The sequence below is a fragment of the Aquarana catesbeiana genome, linkage group LG08, assembly GCF_042186555.1.
Source record: "Aquarana catesbeiana isolate 2022-GZ linkage group LG08, ASM4218655v1, whole genome shotgun sequence".
Classification (NCBI taxonomy): Eukaryota; Metazoa; Chordata; class Amphibia; order Anura; family Ranidae; genus Aquarana; species Aquarana catesbeiana.
This window is the reverse complement of record NC_133331.1, coordinates 267,053,399-267,078,533: the sequence shown is the minus strand read 5'-3', so window position 1 is coordinate 267,078,533 and position 25,135 is coordinate 267,053,399. Positions and strand designations below refer to the sequence as shown.

The window sequence follows — 25,135 nt, the reverse complement described above, 5'->3', positions numbered from 1 at the left end:
AAAGAAGAAAAAAAAAATAGTGTCCCGCGATGTCCATCCATCATCCATCACAATGCCCGCTCACCTGAAAAATAGAAAAATGGCAAAAAGTGCTCCGCCTCCTAAGAGCTTACCCGTCATATGCGCTCTCTTTGGTTTTGACAGTTCTTATATAGGCAAGGGCGGTGCCACTCGGTTATGTTACCCACCCCCTTCTGACATCACATGATGTCAGAAGGGGCGGTGCCACTGGGTGATGTAGCTGGGTGGCCCCGCCCTTTGCCTATATATGAACTGTCAAAACCGAAGAGAGCACATATGACGGGTAAGCTCTTAGGAGGCGGAGCACTTTTTGACGTTTTTCTATTTTTTGGGTCTGCGGGCGTCATGATGGACAATGGATGGACATCGAGGGACACAGTTTTTGACAAATCCTTTATTAAAAAATAAAAATAGTTTCCTGTCTTTCTTACTTTTTGACACTTTTTTTGGTGAATGGGTAGGGGTACGATGTACCCATTACCCATTCACATGGGGGGGGTCGGGATCTGGGGGTCCCTTGTTAAAGGGGGCTTCCAGGTTCCGATAAGCCTCGCACCCACAGCCCACGACAACCACAGCCCAGGGTTGTTGGGAAAAGGCCCTTGTCGCCATCAACAAGGTGGGGGATGGGGACAAGGTGCTTTGGGGTGGGGGACACAGAGCCCTCAAAATGGGGGGGGGGTGCTTTCGGGCAATTGTTCTGAAATTGTTAAAATTTGTTTTGTTTATTAGTTTTCTAATGAATTCCAATAGATTTCAATGAAATACTTTACTATTCCTTACTATTTAATTTGGAGATCCAGATACATCAGAATCTCCGAATAACCAAAAATTCATCAGAATTTGTATTCGGACCGAAACGAATTGCACATGTCTAGCGCTAATATTGTGTGACATGAAAAAAATTGCGATAGCAACTGATTTATTCCCCAGGGCCTTTGCTTTCAGAAATATATATATATATATATATATATATATATATATATATATATATACATATATATATATATATATATACATATACATATATATATATATATATATATATATATATATATATATATATATATATATATATATACATATATATATACATATATATATATATATATATATATATATATATATATATATATATATATATATATACATATACATATATACTTATATATGTGATTTTTTTATTTTTAGCAAAAAAATGCTGATTTTAACTTCACTGTGAAAAGAGCCACCACTTTATTTTCCATGGGCTCTGCTTTCAGAAAATACATAATATATATATCTATATATATCTATATATAGATATATATATGTGTGTAATTTTCTAGCGGAAAAAAAAGAAAATGCTGATTTTATAACTTTTATGTGAAAACAGACATTTTTTTAATTCTTCAGAGCCTCTGCTTTCAGAAAATACATACTATATATACAGTAGATATGTAATTTTCTACAAATGCTGATTCTATAACTTGTATGTGAAAATGTCAAAATCGCACTGGTTTTAAAAAAAAATCACGCTAATTACGCGATTAAAAAATCGCCCCTGCAAGCAGTTAAAAAGCACCTGCCCCACAACCACAGTGTTCCTGGCAAGCCCCCAGTCCATGTAGCTGCAAAAATCATTTTGTCCATTCTACATTCAGTAATATATTGTCTCCCAAACATACAAGTGTCTTCCCATCCCCAGTCACAAAATCGAAGTAAGTTTCAGGGTTACAGCGTGGGTGTATTGCTACAGGTGCCCTTTTCAAACATGGTCGCAAGACGGCATTAAGTTCTGGCAAAACGGCATCACGTTCTGGCAAGGCGCACGCGCAGTTCTCGGGTCCCGGGCCAGTAGTCTTCCAGTGCGCCGGCGCGGATGTTTAGCATGTCTGCAGCAGAGTAACGTGTGTGTTGTCATGATTTGATGGAAGCCGCTGTGACAGTAAGGGAAGAGGGGAATAGGGACACTCCAGGGACACTTCAGGTCTGTGTTTTTGTATTCATTGGCCCGCACTGTGCAAGTCCTGCATAATCTTATTGGGCAGCTTTAAATGTACAATATTCTGTGTATTGAAATGTATCAGTAGCTGCATTCCTGTTGCAAATATACAACTGTCCGGACTTCAGTTTTATTCTGCAAAACAAATCTGCTTCAAGTCATTGCAAGCTTTATAGATTGTAGATTGCAGATGCTAACCTGCTTCTGTTGTGGAGGTACAGTGTTCTCCTCCCCACTGAACAATTGGCTCCTGCAGCTGTCAATCAAATCCACTGATGAGGGAGCTGGGGGGCGGGGCTGAGCCATGCTGTCTGTGTCAATGGACACACATAGCCTGGCCTGAGATCGAGCCCGCACATGGTCATAGACTATTGATACAAGAGATGGTCAGAGACTGCAGACATGATACGAGAGATGGTCAGAGACTGCGGTCTTGACAAAAGAGATGGTCCAAGACTGCAGACATGACGCCAGAGACTGGTCCGAGACGCGGACTTGACGCCAGAGACTGGTCAGAGACCGTGGACGTGACGCCAGAGACTGGTCCGAGACTGCAGACATGACACCAGAGACTGGTCCGAGACTGCAGACATGACGCCAGAGACTGGTCCGAGACGCGGATTGACGCCAGAGACTGGTCCGAGACCGCGGACGTGACGCCAGAGACTGGTCCGAGACCGCGGACGTGACGCCAGAGACTGGTCCGAGACCGCGGACGTGACGCCAGAGACTGGTCCGAGACCGCGGACGTGACGCCAGAGACTGGTCCAGAGACCGCGGACGTGACGCCAGAGACTGGTCCAGAGACCGCGGACGTGACGCCAGAGACTGGTCCAGAGACCGCGGACGTGACGCCAGAGACTGGTCCAGAGACCGCGGACGTGACGCCAGAGACTGGTCCAGAGACCGCGGACGTGACGCCAGAGACTGGTCCAGAGACCGCGGACGTGACGCCAGAGACTGGTCCAGAGACCGCGGACGTGACGCCAGAGACTGGTCCAGAGACCGCGGACGTGACGCCAGAGACTGGTCCAGAGACCGCGGACGTGACGCCAGAGACTGGTCCAGAGACCGCGGACGTGACGCCAGAGACTGGTCCAGAGACCGCGGACGTGACGCCAGAGACTGGTCCAGAGACCGCGGACGTGACGCCAGAGACTGGTCCAGAGACCGCGGACGTGAATCCAGAGACTGGTCCAGAGACCGCGGACGTGACGCCAGAGACTGGTCCAGAGACCGCGGACGTGACGCCAGAGACTGGTCCAGAGACCGCGGACGTGACGCCAGAGACTGGTCCAGAGACCGCGGACGTGACGCCAGAGACTGGTCCAGAGACCGCGGACGTGACGCCAGAGACTGGTCCAGAGACCGCGGACGTGACGCCAGAGACTGGTCCAGAGACCGCGGACGTGACGCCAGAGACTGGTCCAGAGACCGCGGACGTGACGCCAGAGACTGGTCCAGAGACCGCGGACGTGACGCCAGAGACTGGTCCAGAGACCGCGGACGTGACGCCAGAGACTGGTCCAGAGACCGCGGACGTGACGCCAGAGACTGGTCCAGAGACCGCGGACGTGACGCCAGAGACTGGTCCAGAGACCGCGGACGTGACGCCAGAGACTGGTCCAGAGACCGCGGACGTGACGCCAGAGACTGGTCCGAGACCGCGGACGTGACGCCAGAGACTGGTCCGAGACCGCGGACGTGACGCCAGAGACTGGTCCGAGACCGCGGACGTGACGCCAGAGACTGGTCCGAGACCGCGGACGTGACGCCAGAGACCACGGACGTGACGCCAGAGACTGGTCCAGAGACCGCGGACGTGACGCCAGAGACTGGTCCAGAGACCGCGGACGTGACGCCAGAGACTGGTCCAGAGACCGCGGACGTGACGCCAGAGACTGGTCCAGAGACCGCGGACGTGACGCCAGAGACTGGTCCAGAGACCGCGGACGTGACGCCAGAGACTGGTCCAGAGACCGCGGACGTGACGCCAGAGACTGGTCCAGAGACCGCGGACGTGACGCCAGAGACTGGTCCAGAGACCGCGGACGTGACGCCAGAGACTGGTCCAGAGACCGCGGACGTGACGCCAGAGACTGGTCCAGAGACCGCGGACGTGACGCCAGAGACTGGTCCAGAGACCGCGGACGTGACGCCAGAGACTGGTCCAGAGACCGCGGACGTGACGCCAGAGACTGGTCCGAGACCGCGGACGTGACGCCAGAGACTGGTCCGAGACCGCGGACGTGACGCCAGAGACCACGGACGTGACGCCAGAGACTGGTCCAGAGACCGCGGACGTGACGCCAGAGACTGGTCCGAGACCGCGGACGTGACGCCAGAGACTGGTCCGAGACCGCGGACGTGACGCCAGAGACTGGTCCGAGACCGCGGACGTGACGCCAGAGACTGGTCCGAGACCGCGGACGTGACGCCAGAGACTGGTCCGAGACCGCGGACGTGACGCCAGAGACCACGGACGTGACGCCAGAGACTGGTCCAGAGACCGCGGACGTGACGCCAGAGACTGGTCCAGAGACCGCGGACGTGACGCCAGAGACTGGTCCAGAGACCGCGGACGTGACGCCAGAGACTGGTCCAGAGACTGCGGACGTGACGCCAGAGACTGGTCCAGAGACTGCGGACGTGACGCCAGAGACTGGTCCAGAGACTGCGGACGTGACGCCAGAGACTGGTCCGAGACCGCGGACGTGACGCCAGAGACCACGGACGTGACGCCAGAGACTGGTCCAGAGACCGCGGACGTGACGCCAGAGACTGGTCCGAGACCGCGGACGTGACGCCAGAGACTGGTCCGAGACCGCGGACGTGACGCCAGAGACTGGTCCGAGACCGCGAACGTGACGCCAGAGACTGGTCCGAGACCGCGGACGTGACGCCAGAGACTGGTCCGAGACCGCGGACGTGACGCCAGAGACTGGTCCGAGACCGCGGACGTGACGCCAGAGACTGGTCCGAGACCGCGGACGTGACGCCAGAGACTGGTCCGAGACCGCGGACGTGACGCCAGAGACTGGTCCGAGACCGCGGACGTGACGCCAGAGACCACGGACGTGACGCCAGAGACTGGTCCAGAGACCGCGGACGTGACGCCAGAGACTGGTCCGAGACCGCGGACGTGACGCCAGAGACCACGGACGTGACGCCAGAGACTGGTCCAGAGACCGCGGACGTGACGCCAGAGACTGGTCCAGAGACCGCGGACGTGACGCCAGAGACTGGTCCAGAGACCGCGGACGTGACGCCAGAGACTGGTCCAGAGACCGCGGACGTGACGCCAGAGACTGGTCCAGAGACCGCGGACGTGACGCCAGAGACTGGTCCAGAGACCGCGGACGTGACGCCAGAGACTGGTCCAGAGACCGCGGACGTGACGCCAGAGACTGGTCCAGAGACCGCGGACGTGACGCCAGAGACTGGTCCAGAGACCGCGGACGTGACGCCAGAGACTGGTCCAGAGACCGCGGACGTGACGCCAGAGACTGGTCCAGAGACCGCGGACGTGACGCCAGAGACTGGTCCAGAGACCGCGGACGTGACGCCAGAGACTGGTCCAAAGACCGCAGACGTGACAGTGGTTCCTAACCTCAGTCCTCAAGTTCCCCCAACAGGCCATGTTTTGGGAATTTCTCTTAGAGTATTTTGGACAGCTATTTTATCTATCTTGCACAGGTGCTTTAAATCAAAGGAAACCATGCAAACATGGCCTGTTGGGGGTACTTGAGGACTGAGGCTGAGAACCACTGCTATGAAAGACTGTCAGAGATTGTAAACATGATATAGGAGTTGTTGGAGACTGGGAACTTACTTCAATAGAGAGACATAGACGGAGGAAACCTTACTCAAGATTTTAAGATTTTGTTGCTCCAACAGGGCGACAAGGAAAGACAGATTAGTGCCTGCAGGGGCCCCAAGGGCCGCACAGGAAGTGCCAAAGGGATGCAGATTAGGCATCACTGCTCTGCAGAATGGTAACTCTAAAGACAATCATAGTGATACCCTAATTAAAGACATATGCTTTCTGTAATTTGAGCTCAAGCTGGGAAGAGCGGTGAGCCAACAAAATGGGTGGGGGGTTATGGGTGTTGGTTCTAGAAAATCTTACCTACAGACGCATGGGGAAAAAAAGGTTGTATTTTGTTTGACTGTTTGTCTAAAGCTTCCTCTTTAAGAAAAGTTTTGCTTTTCATTCCTTCCTTTTGATGGGTATTATACAAATTAGTTTTTTTAATTGTTCATCATAGGACACTTCATTATCATGACTACTTGGGATTATGCTGCCACCTTCAGGTGAGTAGCCAGAAACGGCAGGAGTTCCTGCCCAGGCATAGCTCCTTCTAGCTCAGCTAAGCCTTATGCCGCGTACACACGAGCGGACTTTACGGCAGACTTTGCCCGGCGGACGGGATTTCGTCGGACAATTCGATCGTGTGTGGGCTCCAGCGGACTTTGTTTGCTCAAAAGTTGGACGGACTTAGATTTGAAACATGTTTTAAATCTATCCGTCGAACTCGAGTCCGCTCGTCTGTATGCTAGTTCGACAGACAAAAAGCCACGCTAGGGCAGCTATTGGCTACTGGCTATGAACTTCCTTATTTTAGTCCGGTCGTACGTCATCACGTACGAATTCGACAGGATTGTGGATTGTGTGTAGGCAAGTCCGTTCATTCAGAAAGTCCGTCGTAAAGTACGTAGAAAAGTCCGCCGGGCAAAGTCTGCCGTAAAGTCCGACCGTGTGTACGCGGCATTAGTTTCTAGCTAATGTCCTTAGGTGAAGGATCTGCCCACAGCTATATCTCTCTAAAGATCTCCTTTCAAGGGCTTCATCTGGTTCAGTCGCCTACGACCAGAAGGCCAGACAGGGACAGTACTCACACCCCACGTTCAAGCGAGGGGATGAACTGTGCTGCTGCCATGTGGAGTGATACATAGCAGTGCCTCTATGCACATGCACCATATTGTCGTTTTGTGGATATAGTAATGTGTGATCGCAGGCTCTTGGACAGCACATTGGTTCCAGTGCACAGCGAGTATTGGGACACTTGTCTATCAGAGGTGATTTGCCACTTAGGTGTTCTGGCTTTGGCCAATCTCCTCTCAGCTAGGTGGCTGCTCTTTTATAGGGTTCTATAGACCTACAAACCCTCAGCAAGCCATGTCCTTGTGCAGGCAAAGAGGTGGGGGAAGGACCTCCTAAGGGTCAGAATGGCTCTGAATTCTTGCGTTAACATTTCCTTTGTCTTAGGGGCACAGTGGGGTTTCTTTGTCCCAAGCAAGGAAGTATCTGTTGCCATTTCTGGTTTGTGGGATCAACACTCAGGACTTCTCAATTGGCGGGGAAGCAAGTGGGTGTGCTGTCCTTTTCCCTCCCTCCTTTGCAGGAGGATGAAGCATCAGAGAAACATCCTCAAGATGAGGAGGAAGTTGCCAAGAATTGGGATGTAGATGAGCTCTCCCAAGAGGAGCCTCAGGGTACGGGGCTGTTACAAACCACAGTGAGCATTCTGATGGAGGTGGTGCTCAGTATCTTGAACCACTTCCAGAATCCTCCTCTCTGAAAGTCACTATGTTTGGATCCCAATGGCCTTCAAAACACCCCAAATCCTTAACAGTGCACATTTACTCGCAGCAAGATGCTGTATGTATGCCATTTCGACCTACCCGGTGAAGTTGTACACTCCTTTGTATCTATTTGCTCAGCAGTACCCCATGAAGGAGGAATTCTACAAGAAATGGAGTTCACTTGCTGTTGACCCAGCCATTTCCTACTTAAATAAGACCCGGAAGGTCCTGGTGTACGAGGTCCTGTTTTTAAATACACCATGGTTAAGAGGTTAGAGGCTCTTTAAGGTGTCCTTCTCCCTGGTCGGAGCAGCTTTTCAGCCTACAGTGGCTGTGTGGGAGATTGCCAAGCTCTTAATGTTTGAACAAAGCGTATGTTCCATTCCCAGAAAATCGGATCAAGGGGACCCGCCATCTAGCAGTTCCTGGAAGTTTTTCCAGGAACATCAAGCTTCTCAATGAATGCTTTGGAAGACTCCAAAAGGCAGCTTTCACCAGTGGGTACCATGTTGGTCCAAATAAGAAGGATCCTTTACCCTATGTTGACTTGTCTATTTGATATTCTTGTACTGTTGTCTCTCCAAAAATCAATAATTTATATAAAAAAAATAAAATAAAAAAAAGATCCTATGACTCAGTGTTGATCAGCGAAACTTTTCTGCAAGAAACAAATTGAGAGGCTGCCCTTTGAGAGGTGAATGCTTGTTTGGGCCATCCTTGCTCTTACCCCTAAAGAACACGGCAAGGGTGAAGGCATCACTGGTTTCTGGCCTAAGTAGAATTCCTTCCGTAAGAATTAAGCCTACGTCTCAGTTCTGTAAGAAGAACTGGCCCTATGATTCTGGAGGCAAGGCCTCCATTCAGTAAAGGGGAATCCTCACTCATGCGAGTGTGGTAAGGTCTGTCTTCATGGTTGTCTGAACTCAGGAAGTCAGTCTGCAGGGTCTGAAGTGTGGTGTTCAATCTGGAGTTTAGTGGCTTTCCCCTCTACACTTGTATCTTTAGATCCACAAAAAAAGAGAGGTTTTCCTTGTAGCTTTGGACGGGCTGTTGACCCGGGGGGCATTGCACCTGTACCAGAAGGGGAGAGTTCTCATGGCTTCTTTTCTGACCCGTTTATGGTTCCTATGCAAAGCAGAGATGTCTGGCCTATTCTGAACCTCAGGAGTCTTAAGTTGCTGAAGGTACTGTTGACTTCACCAACAGTTTCTGCATTTTGTTGAGGATTTCTTTTACTGGCCATGGCACAGATTTTTCCACCCAGTCCCCTTTGTCCCTGTGGGGCTTTATTTTGGTAGATGGGGTTCTCCCTTATTGTGTTTTTTTTGGGGTTTTGGGCACGTTGGCCTTGTTGCTCTGTTATCCTTCCTTCATCGTCAATGCTATAGAACAGTGTTTCTCAACTCCAGTCCTCAAGGCGCCCCAACAGGTCATGTTTTCAGGCTCGCCATTAATTTGCACAGGTGATTTAATCAGTTTCACTGCCTTAGTATTTACCACAGCCATTCCAATTTAAAGGAATGGCTGAGGGAAATCCTGAAAACATGACCTGTTAGTGCGCCTTGAGGACTGGAGTTGTGAAACGCTGCTATAGAACATCCCAAGTAGTTATGAATATGAAGGGTCTTGTGATGTACTCCAAAAAAAAAACAGGTAAACCAAAAATTCGTTTTTTTTGTTTTTTTTTAATTCATCTTTAAATTCCTGTTGTTCAGGTTTATCTGAATGAAAATGTAGTAACAATTCAACCTGAAGATAGTCGGACATACAAAGAGCACCCAGAAATCCCAATGGAAATGAAGAGTGACGGGAGTCATATGACTGAACAAATTCTACAGCTCACTCTGCAGATCATCTACCTGCTGACTGGAGAGGTGAGGAGGATTCTGCCAATTGACATCAATCTTTTCTCTAGTAATATTTATGTATAGCCACATTTTTTTATTTTATTTTGGAAGGAGTAGGGAGGGGATAACACCCCTCCATGTTGATTTTTGCTGTTTTTTTCCCTTCAATTCCTGTCCCAAGTAGTTAGACAGATGTCCCTAAAACAGGTGTCCCCAGTGGAAGTTTTCCCCCACCCCTTGTTCTGAGGAAAACTCGGAGCAAAGGTCACCAGTACATATAGAGGGGTACATTTCTCCAACAAAGACACACACTAAAATAAAAACGAGGGTCTAACCGTTATCTATCCAATATAGAGATACTTTTTTTTTTTTTTCAATTAATAAACTTTTATCAAGGGGCGATGTGATACAGCTTAAAATGCAAGTGGCATTGTTAACATTTGATAACAGAAAAACAAAAATAAGTAGGGCAGTGCTGGTCCTCATGAATATTGAAGTTAAAAAATAATAAATTTAGTTCAAATTCACTGAGTGTCCTAATTCCTCCTTCCAAAACCTCCTTGTCTGCCTCTTCCTCTATTTCCGCCTCTGTGTGATGAATTTCTGTTGTTGCGTCTGTCAAATGATCTGCCTCCTCTACCACGTGAACCTTCTTGGTCTCTCCTTGATTCTTGAAGCGCTGGGAGCTCAGTTGGCACAGAAAACTGCCAACGCCTTGAATCTTTCCAGGAATCTTGAAAAGTCTTTAAAGTGTCTTCCTTAACATCAAAACAAACGCCCATGGCATCTTTTAGGAGGCACATCTGGTAAATTTGGGAATCAATTTCTTCTCCCATTTGTTCTTTAATTGCACGCCAAACATAGCTCAAGGTATGGATGGGAACTGAAGTCTTCAATACAACGGTGATATAGCCAGTTTCCATATTAAGAAGCGATCGTTGTTTCAAGGATGAAGCTCCAGAAATATGTGCTAAAGCTGCTGCAAGAGCATTTCATGTTCCCTTCTTTTCAATAAGTTCTTCTGCATATACTTTAAAATGTTCAATGACATCAGCTGGGATGGATTCCAGTGACTTTATTGCATCAGCACTGGAGGACTCAGCAACATTAAGTATGGATGGAATACCAACCCGCTTGAACTTAATACCCGTACTCCTCTCCACCATTGGAAGGCAATGTCTGTCTCTGGGTTCATAAAGAGAAATACAAATTCCTGTGTGCCCAGCTCTACCCGTACGTCCTGAACGATGGACGTATGCATCCGCTTCCCTTGGTGCAGAATATAACACAACTAGATCAACTTCTGGGATATCTAGACCTCGAGCAGCAACATTTGTTGCAATAAGAATTTCAAATGATCCATTTCTAAAGCCTTTCAAGATGACTTCACGCTCCTTTTGTTGAAGGTCACCATGTAGAGCTTTGGCAGACTGTTTCAATGAGCAGTTGGTCGACAATTCATGAGCTTCTAGTTTGGAGTCACAAAAAACAATTGTTTTCCCATGACTTCCACTATAAACTTAGATAATGTCACCAAGGACAGCTGGCTTCTGGAATCTGTTACACTCAATGGCCAAATGCTCAACAGTGATGGCAGCCCTCTGACTACGGTGTCCAACAAGGTCGATCTTTGAGAAGTCCTTTTGCATGTATTTTTTGGCAACGTTGTACATCCAGTCTGGACATGTTGCAGAGAATAGAAGAGTTTGTGGATTCTGTTCAGGATCAGATGTATAACGGACAGATAAAATTTCTTCCACCTGTTCAGCAAACCCCATTTCTAACATCATATCCACCTCGTCTAGCACCACATGTTTCAGTGCAGTGAGGTTCAATTTATAATTCTGGACAAGGTCCCGTATACGACCAGGTGTCCCAACAAGTATGTCAAGTCCAGTTCTTATAGCAAATACTTGCTGCTGATAGGGACTTCCACCATAGAAGCAACAAGTCTTTAGCTTTTTAGATATGCTGCGAATTTCATTCATAATCTGAATTGCCAGCTCTCTAGTAGGAGTTAGGATCAGCACCCTTGGTGGGCGTCCTTGTGCCAGTGGCGCTTTATCTTGGATTAGCTTCTCAATTAAAGGAATGGCAAATGAGAAGGTTTTTCCAGTGCCAGTACGAGCCTGAACAACAACATCTTTCCCAATGTAGGCAGTGTGGAAGGTTTTCGTTTGTATGGGGAACAGGTAAGCGACTCCTTTGGCTTGTAAGTTTGCAATAGTTTCTTGGGAAATTGGAAATTTAGAAAAATCACCCTCAATTTTCTCCAAGTTAATTTCCTCTTCCTCTGTTTTAGGTTCCTCATTCAGCCCATTTATTTCAGGCTCAATCTTTCTTTTCTTAGCTACAGGAACGTCACTGTCTTCACTGTCAACATTTTCCTTTACTTTCTTTGAACTTTTCTTTTTTTTTGTTTTTTTTTCCACTTTGTTCTCCATTGGTCTCAGGTTCAGCTGCTTCTTGCTGTGTTTCAGGCTCTTCCAGATCTTTTTTTGTTTTTTGTTTTTTTTTACTTTCTTTGGTGCTGGAGCGTCCGAGTTGTCCGGCTCCTCACTACACTGCTCAGCTGCTTCAAAAGAACTCTCATTTTCCGCAAGCTTCTTTTTTTTCTTCTTCAGTTTCGGTGTCTTCTGATCATTGTTATTTAAATCTTCGTTCACCAAGCCGTTCGGTTGCTTGCTCAAGTTCTTCTGTGTCCCCATTTTGGATTTTCCTCTTGATCTTCTTGGGTGTGGGAGTTTTAGAGCATTTCTTATTCTTGCCGACTCCGCTCTCCATTTCTTCGTTTAGAATTATCCCGGGCATGGATGGGCTGCTCTAAAAGTTCCGCACCCGACAGACTGGGGATCAACAGCTGGCCACGCTACGAGAGGCAGCGTGAAAAGGGCGAGATACTTTTTTAATAATAATAAAAAAAAAAATAAATTCTGGGAGTGTCACATAACATTATTCTTATAGTGATGAGCTCAGGCCTGTTCGGACAGGGACCTGAACCCACGTGTGTGAGCCCGTTGGGAAGTTGTTACCTGTATAGGCCAATCCTTTGCAGCCGGGGCATTAGCCGCATTAATACACGTGGGTTTGGTCCGGATCTTAGTATGAACACGCTCAAGCTCATCACTGATAATGATAATGCTCTGATATATAAAAAAAAAAGACCTGACCGGAGAGGTGAGGAGGATTCTGGATGGGTCACATGACATCACTCTTGTCTATTAATAAAATGCAAACCTGACCGGAAAGTTGAGGATTTGGGGACATTATTCAAATCCAGATTAGCATTTCCAGGTCTCTTTGTCCCCAGGGAGCTCCAGAAGGTATCAGCAGAGTTGTGTCTAATACAATTACTGGCTTGACAGGGTTACTTTGGTAAGTTGTACCCTTTGTTAGAGTATCAGGATGGCAGTTTTTAATCATTTGCCGATCAGCAGTTTAACATCCTGCTGGCCAGCAGCTTTGTTGTTCCCCCACGACGTACCCATAAGTCCCAGGGGAACTTCATTATGTACAGGCGCGCACCCCCTGCTTCTCGTGCTGTGGTTGGACACAGTTTGAGTTTGTCAGCAGGCTTGCAGCCAATGATTTTGGCTGCAAACCTGCTGATGGCTGTGGCCAATCACAGCACAGAGACCTGTGTCTGTTTGTAAACACACATGCCTGATCTGGCTGGTTCTGCTTCCTAATCTCACTTCTCATTCAGAGCTGAGATTGGAGTAAAATCTGCACACATACACTTGTTAGGCACACAGTTAACCCTATGATCGCCCTCCTGATCACCCCTGTCACTCAGCCAGCATCATAGTTAGTGTACAGTATTTTCACTGTATTAGTGTCACTAGTGATGTCAGATAGTGTCACCCAGCCAGTGTCAGTTAACGCCAGTCTTGTACTACTTGTCACACTATAAGTCTCTGATCACCACTAATACTAGTATAATGTCTGTCTGGGTCCGTATTCTGCTCACAGTCAGAGCTATACTAGCATCCTTAATAGTATAGTGTCCCCAAAAAGTGTTAGATGTGGGATTTTTTTTTTAACGATAGGCATGTAGCAGAATACAGTTTGACCTCTGAAGAAATTTGATTTTATTGGTTATGTTTTATAACAAAGTAGAAAATTAATTTTTCTAAATTTTTGGGCTTTTTTAGTTTATGTAATAAAAAACCAAGTGGTGATCAAATGCCACCAAAAGAAAGCTCTATTTGTGTGTGAAAAAAATAATATATAGATGTAATTTGCTCGGTCATGTAACACTGTACCCAATTGTCAGTTAAAGTAACTCAGTGCTGAATAGCAAAAAATGGCCTGATCGTGAAGGGGGTAAAATCTTTTGGGGGTCAAGTGGTTCATTTGTAAAATTAGAGAAAACTAAATAATATTAAAATGAACCTGAACAATTCATACTACGCATATAAGATCAAGGCATGAACAGAAAAAGTTGAGACCAGCCTTCCCTATTGATATTAATTGAAATAAGAAATTACAATAACGAAGCAGTAGGAAGGCTTGGGAGAGAACAAGAGGTGAGGACTTGCTTGCCTTTTACAGAAAAATTAGATATTGCTAAAATTTTACCTGATCTATACACTATAGGGTTAATAGTTTGTGGGCACCCCTTCATGCTGAGTTCAGGTGTTTCCAATGATGGGCATTGTTAATACTACAGCATTCGTAGTTCAATGGGTTTTAGTGTGGAGGAACTTGAGTGCCCTGAGCTCAACCCTACTGAACTCCTTTGGAGTGTGAACATGGTGAGGTCTTCTCACCCAACATCAGTACCGGACCAGACAAATGCTGTTTTGGTTAAATGAACACAACTTCCCAAAGACAGACCCCAAAATCTTGTGAAAAGGCCTCCTAGAAAAGTAGAGACTTCTATACCCTCAAGGAGAGAGAAGGAGGCTACTCCATAATAACCATTTGCCGACTGCCCCACACAAATATACTGCTGCATGGTGGCAACTCTGCACTGGATCACATATCTGATACTTGGTCAGAGCTTCCAAGTAGGGGGCACACACACATCCCCGGCTGTCTTGTGATTTGTTACAGCACAAGCCGATCAGTGGGTACTGGCCAATTATTGATCGCTGGCACCCGCTGATCAGCTCTCTCATTCAGGGAAGAGAGTGCTGTGTTAACAACAACAGATTGCTTAGTAAAAGCAGCACATAACACACACAGTAAACATTATTAGAAACCCATTTAACTCCTTGATCACCCTTAGATGTTAACCCCTTCCCAGCCAATGTCATTAGTACAGTGACAGTGTAAAAATTTTAGCAATGATCACTGTATTAGTGTCTCTATTGATGTCAGTGTCAGCCAGCATCAGCTAGTGTTAGATTGACCGCAACACAATCACGGTCCCAATCTACGTTGCTGATCTCCGCCATTGCTAGTATAAAAAATAAAATAAAAATACCAGTATATATTCCATAGTTTGGCAGCACTATAACTTTCAAACTATTTGCAAACCAATTAATATACACTTTTTGGGATTTCTTTTACCAAAGACGTGTAACAGAATATATTTTGGCCTAAATAAATTAATACATTTTTTTATTTTTTATTTTATTGGATATGTTTTATAGCAAAAAGTAAAAATATTGTTTTGTTCGTTCAAAATTTTTTGGTTTATATAATAAAAAATAAAAAATCCAATGGTCATCAAATACCACCAAAAGAAAGCTTGATTTGTGTGAAACAAAAAAATGATATATATTTCGTTTGGGTACAGCATTGCATGACCGAGCAATTGCCAGTTAAAGTAGCACAGTGCTAAGTAGTAAAAAATGACCTGGTCATGAAGGGGGTAAAACCTTTTGGAGCTGAGGTGGTTAATGCCAATGTAAGTTGATATTTTTAGATTGGTTAGTGACCTGACTCTATTGCTTTATACACAGGACTACATGGTAGTGAAGAAGATATCTGGTGACCTTGCTACATCCACCCGTCACCCCACGGAAAAGCCACATCCTCCCTCTCTGATACCTGAGAGAAATAGCAAGAAAGTACTAGAGGTCATCAACAAGATCGTTGAGCTGCTGACTGGAGAGGTGAGCAAAGTCGGGAACTATGGGATGTTATCCAGTACTGTTTAAAATTCGGAACTGGTGGGAGTGTGGCGGCAATGCTGTGGAAGAGTAAAGCTAACATGTCTTGGTTCTGTAGGTGGAAGATGTTTCAGAGAATGTCCACCATCATGATAAAGATCACTGTGATGGAGACCCATGCTTGTTGGGTAAGATGCATTTTTCAGTTCCTTTCCAGTCAGTGTTATGTCACTGTATATCTTCTACTCGCAAAGGTTGTTTACAATACAGCATATCACATAATCCATCCTAGGCAAGACCTGCTTGACCACCTGGATATGGAAGAGGGTCTTCCCTTTAAGTGCATCAACCAGGATGCAGCTTGAGGAATTGACTATGTGCTCATAAATTAGGGAAGCTTCAGGTGCCATCTACAATTCCAGTGACCCAGCCTGGGGAAGGAAGGTACTGGCATGGAAAGAGACTGTCTTTGCTTAATGCGTGCAGTCAAGAAAGAACAGCCCCCCCAGTCGCTGCACACCAACAAAGCCTGAATGTAATTTAAGTGAAAGTGGCTTCAGCCCAGCTCCATCCAGGCCATGCCCCCGATGCGTTTTTCTCTGCCCCCAGGGCTTAGTCATGACCAAGCCCCGGGAGCAGGGCAAAACACATTGAAGGCATTGCCTGGATGGAGGCAGGCTGAAGCCGCTTTCATTTGGGTACAGTGTTGCAATTGCCAATTAAAGTAGCGCAGTGCTGGTTGCTGGTTGCCAATGCTTTGGTTATGAAGGGGGTAAAACCTTTCGGACGTCAAGTGGTCAAAGCAGTTATTTTCGTTTTGGATGGTCTGAGTTTTTATGGTTTGAATTTAGTTTAGGGTAGTGAAGAATTCATGCACAATCATATTAAACTTCCACATGTTTTCTTAACAGATGGCTGTGAAGCCGAAAGCTTGACACTGTTACCCATGTCAGAAGCCTCCAATGTTTTTGTAACACAATATACAAAAATTGTTGATAAAGAAAGACTTTTGATTGAATGTAAGTCACAAAATAATTCAACAGAAAAAGAAGCCAGTAACGGAGATTGTAGAGTTCTGACCCTAACAAATAAGCAGACAGACACTGTTGGCACTCAAAGAGGACATGATTTCAAATCACATCAAGGTGGACAACCAGAAGCCACAAAGGGAACGCAGACTGAGTGGCCATCTACTTACATTTTGATGTACAACACAAATGCTTTAAATATTCAAACACCAGTGACTAAGATCAATACAGCTGTTAAGATTTTTGACAAAAAGTTGGCCAATTCTTTTGGACAAGGAACACACATGAATCCCTCACCAACCCCAAAATCTTTGACTGGTCGCTCTAGCAATCAGCAGATAGACAGTCAGGAGGAGTGGACTTGTGCTGAATGTGAGAAAATATTTGCTTGTAAATCACATCTTACAAAGCATCAACAAATGCACAAAGAAATATCTTCAAAAACGTTTTCCAGTTTCACAAATCTTGATGGACATCAACCAGAACAACGAGACAACACGTGTTGGGTTGACTGCAATGATTCTGATTCACAAGATCCAAGTCCTCAAAGAACAGACAATGAAGAGAGAGTATGCCTGTCTTCAGATTCCATAAAAACTTTTGGTGGTACTTCCAATCTTGCTGAATGTGAAGTCCACATTCGGGACCATCAAGCTGGGAGCTACCATAATGGTGAACATCAAGTGGACAACGTGGAAGGTTTTTTGGACTGTGGGCAGAACGTAGTCTTTAGCTCTGGCCTTGATGGACACCAAATAGTCAACCAAAAGAAAGACTGTGGAAAAGATTTTTCTTACAAATTGGACCTTGTAAGGCACCGGAAATTTCACAGCGGCGAAAAACGTTTTCTCTGTTCAGAATGTGGGAAGCGTTTCGGTCTAAAGTCGGCTCTCATGAGGCACCAGATGATTCACACTGGAGAAAAGCCCTTTGCTTGTACCATGTGCGGGAAACGTTTCAATCAACACTCTCATTACATCAGACACCAATTAAGCCATAGTGGCAAAAAGCCATTTACTTGCGTGGATTGCAGCAAAAGCTTTATTCAAAAATCAGACCTTGTGAAGCATCAAAAGGGACATAAAGGAATAAAATTGTCTTGTCCGGTATGCAGGAAAGAATTCTGCTCAAAAATGTTCCTTATCAAACATCAGAAATGTCACAGAGAGTCCAACAGAGCAGTCTGTTCAGAATGTGGGAAATGTTTTACCCAGAAGTCTGCCCTTGTGGTTCACCAGAGGATTCATACAGGGGAGAAACCATTTTCCTGTAATGACTGTGGGAAATTATTCAATCGGAAGTCACTTCTAGTGAGACATCAGAGGATTCACACGGGGGAGAAGCCTTTTTCGTGCCAAGAGTGCGGGAAAAGTTTCACTCGTACCACAAATCTCGTCATACATCAGAGGGCTCACTTGGGGGAGAAGCCTTACTCTTGTCCCAAGTGTGCCAAATCTTTCAACAATAATGCCACTCTTCTTAAACATCAGAAAACCCATGGAGAGGATATGGAAGTTTTGTAAATGAAATTGCAACTCCACCCATTATGTTCTGATCCTGTTTAAGTGGAGTGTGCAAGGTTTGATCAACCTCCAGGTCTTCTCCTGTTTGTTACCCCAGCAGGGCTCTCTCTCTTACTGCTTAACCCCTTCCCGACCGTCGTGCGACGATATACGTCCACAGAATGGCACGGGTGGGCAAAAGGGCGTACAGGTACTTCTCCTTTTAGATGCGGCATTGTGGGCTCGCGCTGCCATGTGCTCCGTGACCGTGAGTCCCGCGGTCCGCCGGGTGCCCGCGATCGTGTCACAGAGCGGAAGAACGGGGAGATGCCTTTGTAAACAAGGCACTTCCCTGTTCTGCCTAGTGATATGACAGAGATCACTGCTCCTTGTCATTGGGAACGGTGATCGCTGTCATGTGAGTAGTAGCCCCCCCCCCCCCCCCAGTTAGAATCACTCCCTAGGACACACTTAACCCCTTAATCGTCCCCTAGTGGTTAACCCCTTCCCTGCCAGTGTCATTTACACAGTAATCAGTGCGCTTTTATAGCACTGATCGCTGTATAAATGACAATGGTCCCAAAATAGTGTCAAAAGTGTCCGATGTGTCCGCCATAATGTCGCAGTCCCGATCAAAGCAATTCAGATCACTGCCATTACCAATAAAAAATAAATAATAAAAATGAATAATAAATATGTCATAAAACTATCCCCTATTTTGTAGACGCTATAACTTTTGCACAAACCAATCAATATATGCTTATTGCGATATTTTTTTTTTTTTAACAAAAATATATAGAAGAATACATATCGGCCTAAACTGAGGAAAAAAAAAAGGTTTTTTTTATATATTTTTGGGGGATATTTATTATAGCAAAAAGTGAAAAATATTGCGTTTTTTTTGTTTTTGTTTTTTTTTTCAAAATTGTCACAGTTTTTTTGTTTATAGTGCAAAAAAATAAAAACCACAGAGGTGATCAAATACCACCAAAAGAAAGCTCTATTTGTGGGGGAAAAAAGGACTTCAATTTTGTTCAGGTGCAATGTCGCACGACCGCGCAATTGTCAGTTAAAGGGACGCAGCACCGAATCGCAAAAAGTGCTCTGGTCAGGGAGGGGGTAAATCCTTCCGGGGCTGAAGTGGTTAAAGCGGCTGTAATTTCTTAAAAATAAAATAATAAACATAGTATACTTATCTGCTCTGTGCAATGGTATTACATAGAACAGCCCGGAACCTCCTCTTCTGCAGTCCCCCCGCTGGCACTCTTGGCTCCTCTTCTCTGTGTGCTCCTATAGGAAGCTGCTTACTATGGTGACACACCTGAGCCAGATGTGTGCATCCATTGATGATGGGACATCTCTCTCTAGTCCGGGTATAGACTGCAACAAACACATCATGATTAGTAAAATGGGGAAGGGTTAGAATTGTAATTACTGTCTGTGTCCCTGTCCTGCTGACAATCTCGCCTCCTATTTTGTCTCATGCTGTCACAAGGACAGGAAATGAGATGAAAAAATCTATCCAAAATAAAGCCAAACAGCAACATTTCATATTCCTGATATGTGCCTGCTGTACCATGTACTTGTATGAGAAAGTCTCCTGTTCTCTTTGTTTTGCTTCCTTTTGTATTAAATCATTGGTGATCCTGATAGTCCCCTTGCTTTCCTAGTAAAAACTGACCACACTAAGCAGGAGAGCACACACTGGTCAGTTCTCTAGCTAAGCTGGGAACTCGGTGTACTCTCCTTCAATGATCAGACTTGTTCCTACACACCCCCACTGCACAGCCATTTACTGTAAAGTTCAGTGTGCTGCTGCTTCTCCTCCCCCCAGCTCTTAGTCTCTCTGTTCTCCGCTGCATATGATTATTATAAATACATTTTTCCCATTTTTTTATACATATAAAATAGAAATGAAAGGCAAAACATTTTTGTATAAACTGAATGGGTTGATTTACAAGGTGATCATTTACAATCGCTTATATAAAAATAAATTACTTTTTTATTGAATGTTAAAGTATTTGCAAGATAATCAGATTGAAAGTGTAACTCCAGACTGGACACTCCTCTTCCCTGTTTGTGAACTCCACCCAGCACCCCCTCTTTTTTTTTTTTTTTTCTAATGTTTATACGTGCTTTTTTCCTGTGGTCTTCGGATCATTTGCGTGTCCACATGGGTCCTCCTCCCCTTCTTCTGGGTGCTGAATATTGCCATAATTAACCACTTGCTGCCCGCAATATAACAAAACGATCGGCAAAGTGGTTGCGATATCCTCATATGATGTCTTTCAGGATTTCAAGCTGCTGCGCGCCCCCAGGAGCGCGCATCGCGGCAATCGTTGTTGCTGCGTGTCAATCTGACACACCGCAACTCCGATCTAGGTAAAGAGTCTCTGACGGAGACTCTTTACCATGTGATCAGCCGTGTCCAATCACGGCTGATCACAATGTAAACAGGAAGAGCCGATGATCTGACAGACGTGAGCAAAGGAGAGCCGATCAACTGCTCTCCTGACAGGGGGGGGCTGTGCTGATTGTTTATCAGCACAGCCCCCCCTCGGATGCCTGTCCAGGACCACCAGGGATGCCACTAGACCACCAGGGATGCCCACCACACTGGACCACCAGGTATTCCACCCTAGACGACCAGGGAAATGCCAATCAGTGCCAAAGAAAAATGCCTGCAAGTGCCACCAGTGATACCTATCAGTTAAATCTATCAGTTCCGCTTAGCAGTGCCGTCTATCAGTGCCGCCTATGAGTGCCCACCAGTGCCACCTATGAGTGCCCATCAGTGCCGCCTATCAATGCCCATCAGTGCCGCCTTATCAGTGCCCATCAGTGAAGGCGAAACAAAATTTTATAACAAAAACAAAGAAAAACTTTTTTGTTTCAAAATTTTCGGTCTTTTTTTATTCGTTTATCAAAAAATAAAAACCATAGAGGTGATCAAATGTCACCAAAAGAAAGCTCTATTTGTGGAAACAAAATGATAAAAATGTAGTTTGGGTAAAATGTTGTATGACCACAATTGCCATTTAAAAAGGGACAGCGCTGAAAGCTGAAAATTGGCCTGGGCAGGAAGGTGCGAAAGTGCCCGGTATTGAAGTGATTAATCTCTGCAATATTCTCCTGTGAGTCCAGGGTGACCTGATGACACCCCTAAAGGGTGAGCCCCTGATGTCCTGTGCTCACAGGAAGTGGATTGATCCTGGATATCATACAATCTGCAACAGGACCAGCGTTGGATCACAAAATAGTGAGTCTGCGTGAGATGGCGCCAGAGAGGCGGTAAGTATTGTAGCCATAACTGTTTTTTTTTTTTGTTTTGTTTTGTTTTTTTATTCCATTTAAGAAAATGTATTTATTTTAAATGAATTTTGTTCATAATAAAAAAAATAAAAGATGTCTATCTTTTTATTTGTACAATCAAATAATTCATATATTGTAATTTGTTCCATATTTCCATAATTGAAATTGACTTTTTAAAATACAATAACGTACAAATATATTTCTTCTACATGTTCACGGAAGAAAAAAAAAAATATATATTTTTTTTAACTTTGCTGTGAAACGACCAATAATCCTTCATACTTGTATTCCCTGTACACCAAAGTGTCATGATCCATGCCTGAACTGATGAAAGCGAAGAGGTGGGGAGCTAAAGTTAGTGATGCAGTCTGTTATTGGGAATCTCATTATTATGACACCACCTGTTTTATAATCATGTTTCAGACATCAAGGGAGGGCGGGTGGTGCATAGGTAGCAAGCAGTGCTTTGCTTTAAGAGGGGGGAAGGAGGCCACCAAGGGAGATGATTGCAGTATTATAAAATGTGTTCTTTTTGACCATAAGGCCAGGTTCACACTGGTACGACAAACGCTCCGACATTGGAAGCTCATGTCGCATGACGTGTGAAAATCAATGTTTCCCTATGGGAGCCGTCCTAACTGGTCCGACACAAGTCGGTCCGACTTTGAAAATGCTCCCTGCACTACTTTGGTCCGACTTTGATCCGACTTCAGTGATATTCAATGGGCTGAAGTAGGATCAAAGTTGGATTGCCGTCTTGACTGATCCGACTATGGCGTGCGACTTGTGCTCTGATGATCTTGAATGGGAACTCCACGCCAAAAAAAAAAAAAAAAAAACGGCATTATTTGTTTCCCCTCTAAGAGCATACCAGGCCCTTCGGTCTGGTATGGATTTTTAGGGGAACCCCCACGGTGAAAAAATGGGGCCTTATCCGAGTACACAGCCCGGCAGGTCAGGAAAGGGGGTGGGGACCAACAAGCGCCCCCCCCCCCCTCCTGAACCGTACCGGGCCGCATGCCCTCAACATGGGGGGGTGGGTGCTTTGGCCCCCTGCCCCAAAGCACCTTATCCCCATGTTGATGAGGACAAGGGCCTCTTTCCGACAACCCTGGCCGTTGGTTGCTGGGGTCTGCGGGCGGGGAGCTTATCGGAATCTGGAAACCCCCTTTAATAAGGGGGCCCCCAGACCCTGGCCCCCCACTCTGTGTGAATGAGTATGAGGTACATTGTACCCCTACCCATTCACCTAAAAAAAATGTGTAAAAAAAAACCCCACATTACACAGGTTTCTAACGTAATTTATTAAGGCAGCTCCGTCGTCTCTTCCAGTCTCTTCTCCCCTCTCCAGCTCTTCTGTATCCTCCGCTGATGTCTTCTGCCTCTATTGGCTCTTCTCCGCTCACTCTCCGGTTCTTCTCCCTCTGACTCGACGCTCTTTCCCGATCTAATGCCGGGTGCGCGGTGTGCCACTACTTATATTGGCATGGGGCGGGGTCACTGTGTGACGTCATCCGGACGCCATGCCCCATATGACGTCGCCGTCTGGGGCATGATGGGCGGTGACCCCGCCTCATGCCAATATAAGTAGTGGCACACCGCGCACCCGGCATTAGAGCGGGAGAGAGCGTTGATTAAACATCGGAAGAAGAACAGAGGGAGAAGACAGTGGACAGAGGGAGAAAAACCGGAGCGAGAGAGCGGAGAAGAACTGACAGAGGCAGAAGACGTCAGCAGAGGACACAACAGTGCCGGAGAGGGGAGAATAGATCGGAAGAGACGACGGAGCTGCCTTAAAAAATTACTTTAAAAGTCCGGGTGTAATGTGTTTTCTTTTTGACACTTTTTTTTTAGGTGAATGGGTAGGGGTACAATGTACCCCATACTCATTCACATAGTTTGGGGGACGGGACCTGGGGGCCCCCTTATTAAAGGGGTCTTCCAGATTTTGATAAGCTCCCTGCCCGCAGACCCTGGCAACCAATGGCCAGGGTTGTCGGGAAGAGGCCCTTGTCATCAACATGAGAACAAGGTGCTGTGGGGTGGAGGGCGCAGGGCCCCCCTGCCCCAAAGCACCCACCCCCCCATGTTGAGGTCATGCAGCCTGGTACGGTTCAAGTGGGGGGGGGCGCTCGCTCATCCCCACCCCCTTTCCTGACCTGTCGGCTGTGTGCTCGGATAAGGGTCTGGTATGGATTTTGGGAGGACCCCAATGCCATTTTTTCGGTGTTGAGGTTCCCCTTAAAATCCATACCAGACTGAAGGGCCTGGTATGCTCTTGGAGGGGGAACCCATGCCGTTTTTTTTTTTCTTTAATTTGCCGTGGAGTTTCCCCTAAAGCTTCATACCAAACACAGTGCCTGGTATTGTCGGGGATCAAAGTCTGATCCCTGTTCATTGAAGTCGGATGCATGTCGGACTTCAAGTTGCAGGGCAAAGTCGGATCCAAAGTGGTATGACTGTTGTGTCGTACCAATGTGAACCCGACTGCCCCAATCTGTTATCGCAGCTGACTGGCCACAATGTTTGCAGGTGCTGGTTGGGTTGAATACTGGCTCATCAGATCCATCAAAGACTACAACAAAATAGAATGTGTCTGCACACTATTTCGGCATACAGTAAGCTACTGTTAAAAAAAAAAAAAAATGATTTTGAACATACTAGGTATAATAATTGGTTTTCCTTTCTTCGGCAGAGTAGATGTGTTGTGTTGAGGCATAGACATTTGCTGGGGAGTATGTTTTCCACGTGGTGGGGGAGCACCTGTACTCTTTATCCCACTCAAGCCCATAGGCTCTCTGATGCACCAATACAAGGAAGGCCCCAGACCTTGCTTGACCAGCGCTACCAGTAACCCATTCAAAACCTTCCTCAGGAATTACAATATTGGATCCCAATAGCAGCCTCACCCAGAACAAGTTTTTTTCCCCAGAAGACATTTCCTTCTCCTAACCTCAAGATGGCAGAGTCCACACAGCAGCAGCCTTTTAACACTTTACAGAAACACAATTGATTTACATATTTACATTCCATTATCTCAGCAGTGACAGCTCATCCCTTCATAGCAGAGAACAGTAGAGATGATAGCCTAGTTTAGGGGTCTCCAAACTTTCTAAACAAAGGGCCAGATTATTGTCCTTCAGGGGGACTGGGCTGTGGCCAACAGGAGTGGATATTTATCCTGGCTTTGGTGGGAGTAAAGATCACCACATTTGGTATTAGGGGGAGAAATAGTGCCTCACTGTTGGGGTACTATTCCCCCCAATGATACCAACAGTGAGGTACTATTCCTCCCAATGATACCACCAATGAGGCACGATTCCTCCCAATGATGGGGTACTATTCCTCCCAATGATACTATCATTGGGAGGAATAGTGCCCCATTGGTGATATCATTTGGAGGAATAATGCCCCATTGTTGGTATTAATGGGAGGAATAGCACCCCATCATTGGGAGGAATGGTGCCCCATTGTTGGTATCCTTGGGGGAAATGGTACCCCTTCTTTGGTATCATATGGAGGAATAGTGCCGCACTGTTGGTATCATTGGGAGGAATAGTACCCCATCATTGGGAGGAATAGTGCCCCATTGTTGGTGTCAGTGGGAGAAATGGTACCCCCATCGTTAATGTTAGTTGGCAGAATAGTGTCTTGTTTCAGTGGGAGGAATAGTGCCCCAGGGGCCAGATAAAGGCAAGCAAAGGACAAAATTTGGCCCTTGGGCCACAGTTTGGAGACCACTGACCTAGTCAATGAGCAGCCCATACCTTTAGAGATTTGCCAGAGTTCAACA

At 46.2% G+C, this 25,135-nt stretch overlaps 1 protein-coding gene and 1 pseudogene across 2 annotated transcripts; one reads left to right on the top strand and one right to left on the bottom strand.

Moving 5' to 3' along the window:
• The first annotated feature begins 1,851 nt into the window (after positions 1 to 1,851).
• Positions 1,852 to 21,437, top strand: LOC141106417 (uncharacterized). Of its 2 annotated transcripts, XM_073597185.1 has the most exons (5): positions 1,852 to 1,990; positions 9,307 to 9,465; positions 15,351 to 15,503; positions 15,619 to 15,688; positions 16,412 to 21,437. In XM_073597185.1, exons 1-5 carry the CDS (start codon positions 1,931 to 1,933, stop codon positions 18,049 to 18,051), a joined length of 2,082 nt encoding a protein of 693 aa, XP_073453286.1. In that variant the 5' UTR covers positions 1,852 to 1,930; the 3' UTR covers positions 18,052 to 21,437. The 2 variants fall into 2 exon arrangements, with proteins under 2 accessions (XP_073453286.1, XP_073453287.1); XM_073597186.1 differs by lacking the exon at positions 9,307 to 9,465 and having other exon boundaries at positions 1,858 to 1,990.
• Positions 9,816 to 12,362, bottom strand: LOC141106416 (nucleolar RNA helicase 2-A-like; annotated as a pseudogene).
• Positions 21,438 to 25,135: the final 3,698 nt, after the last annotated feature.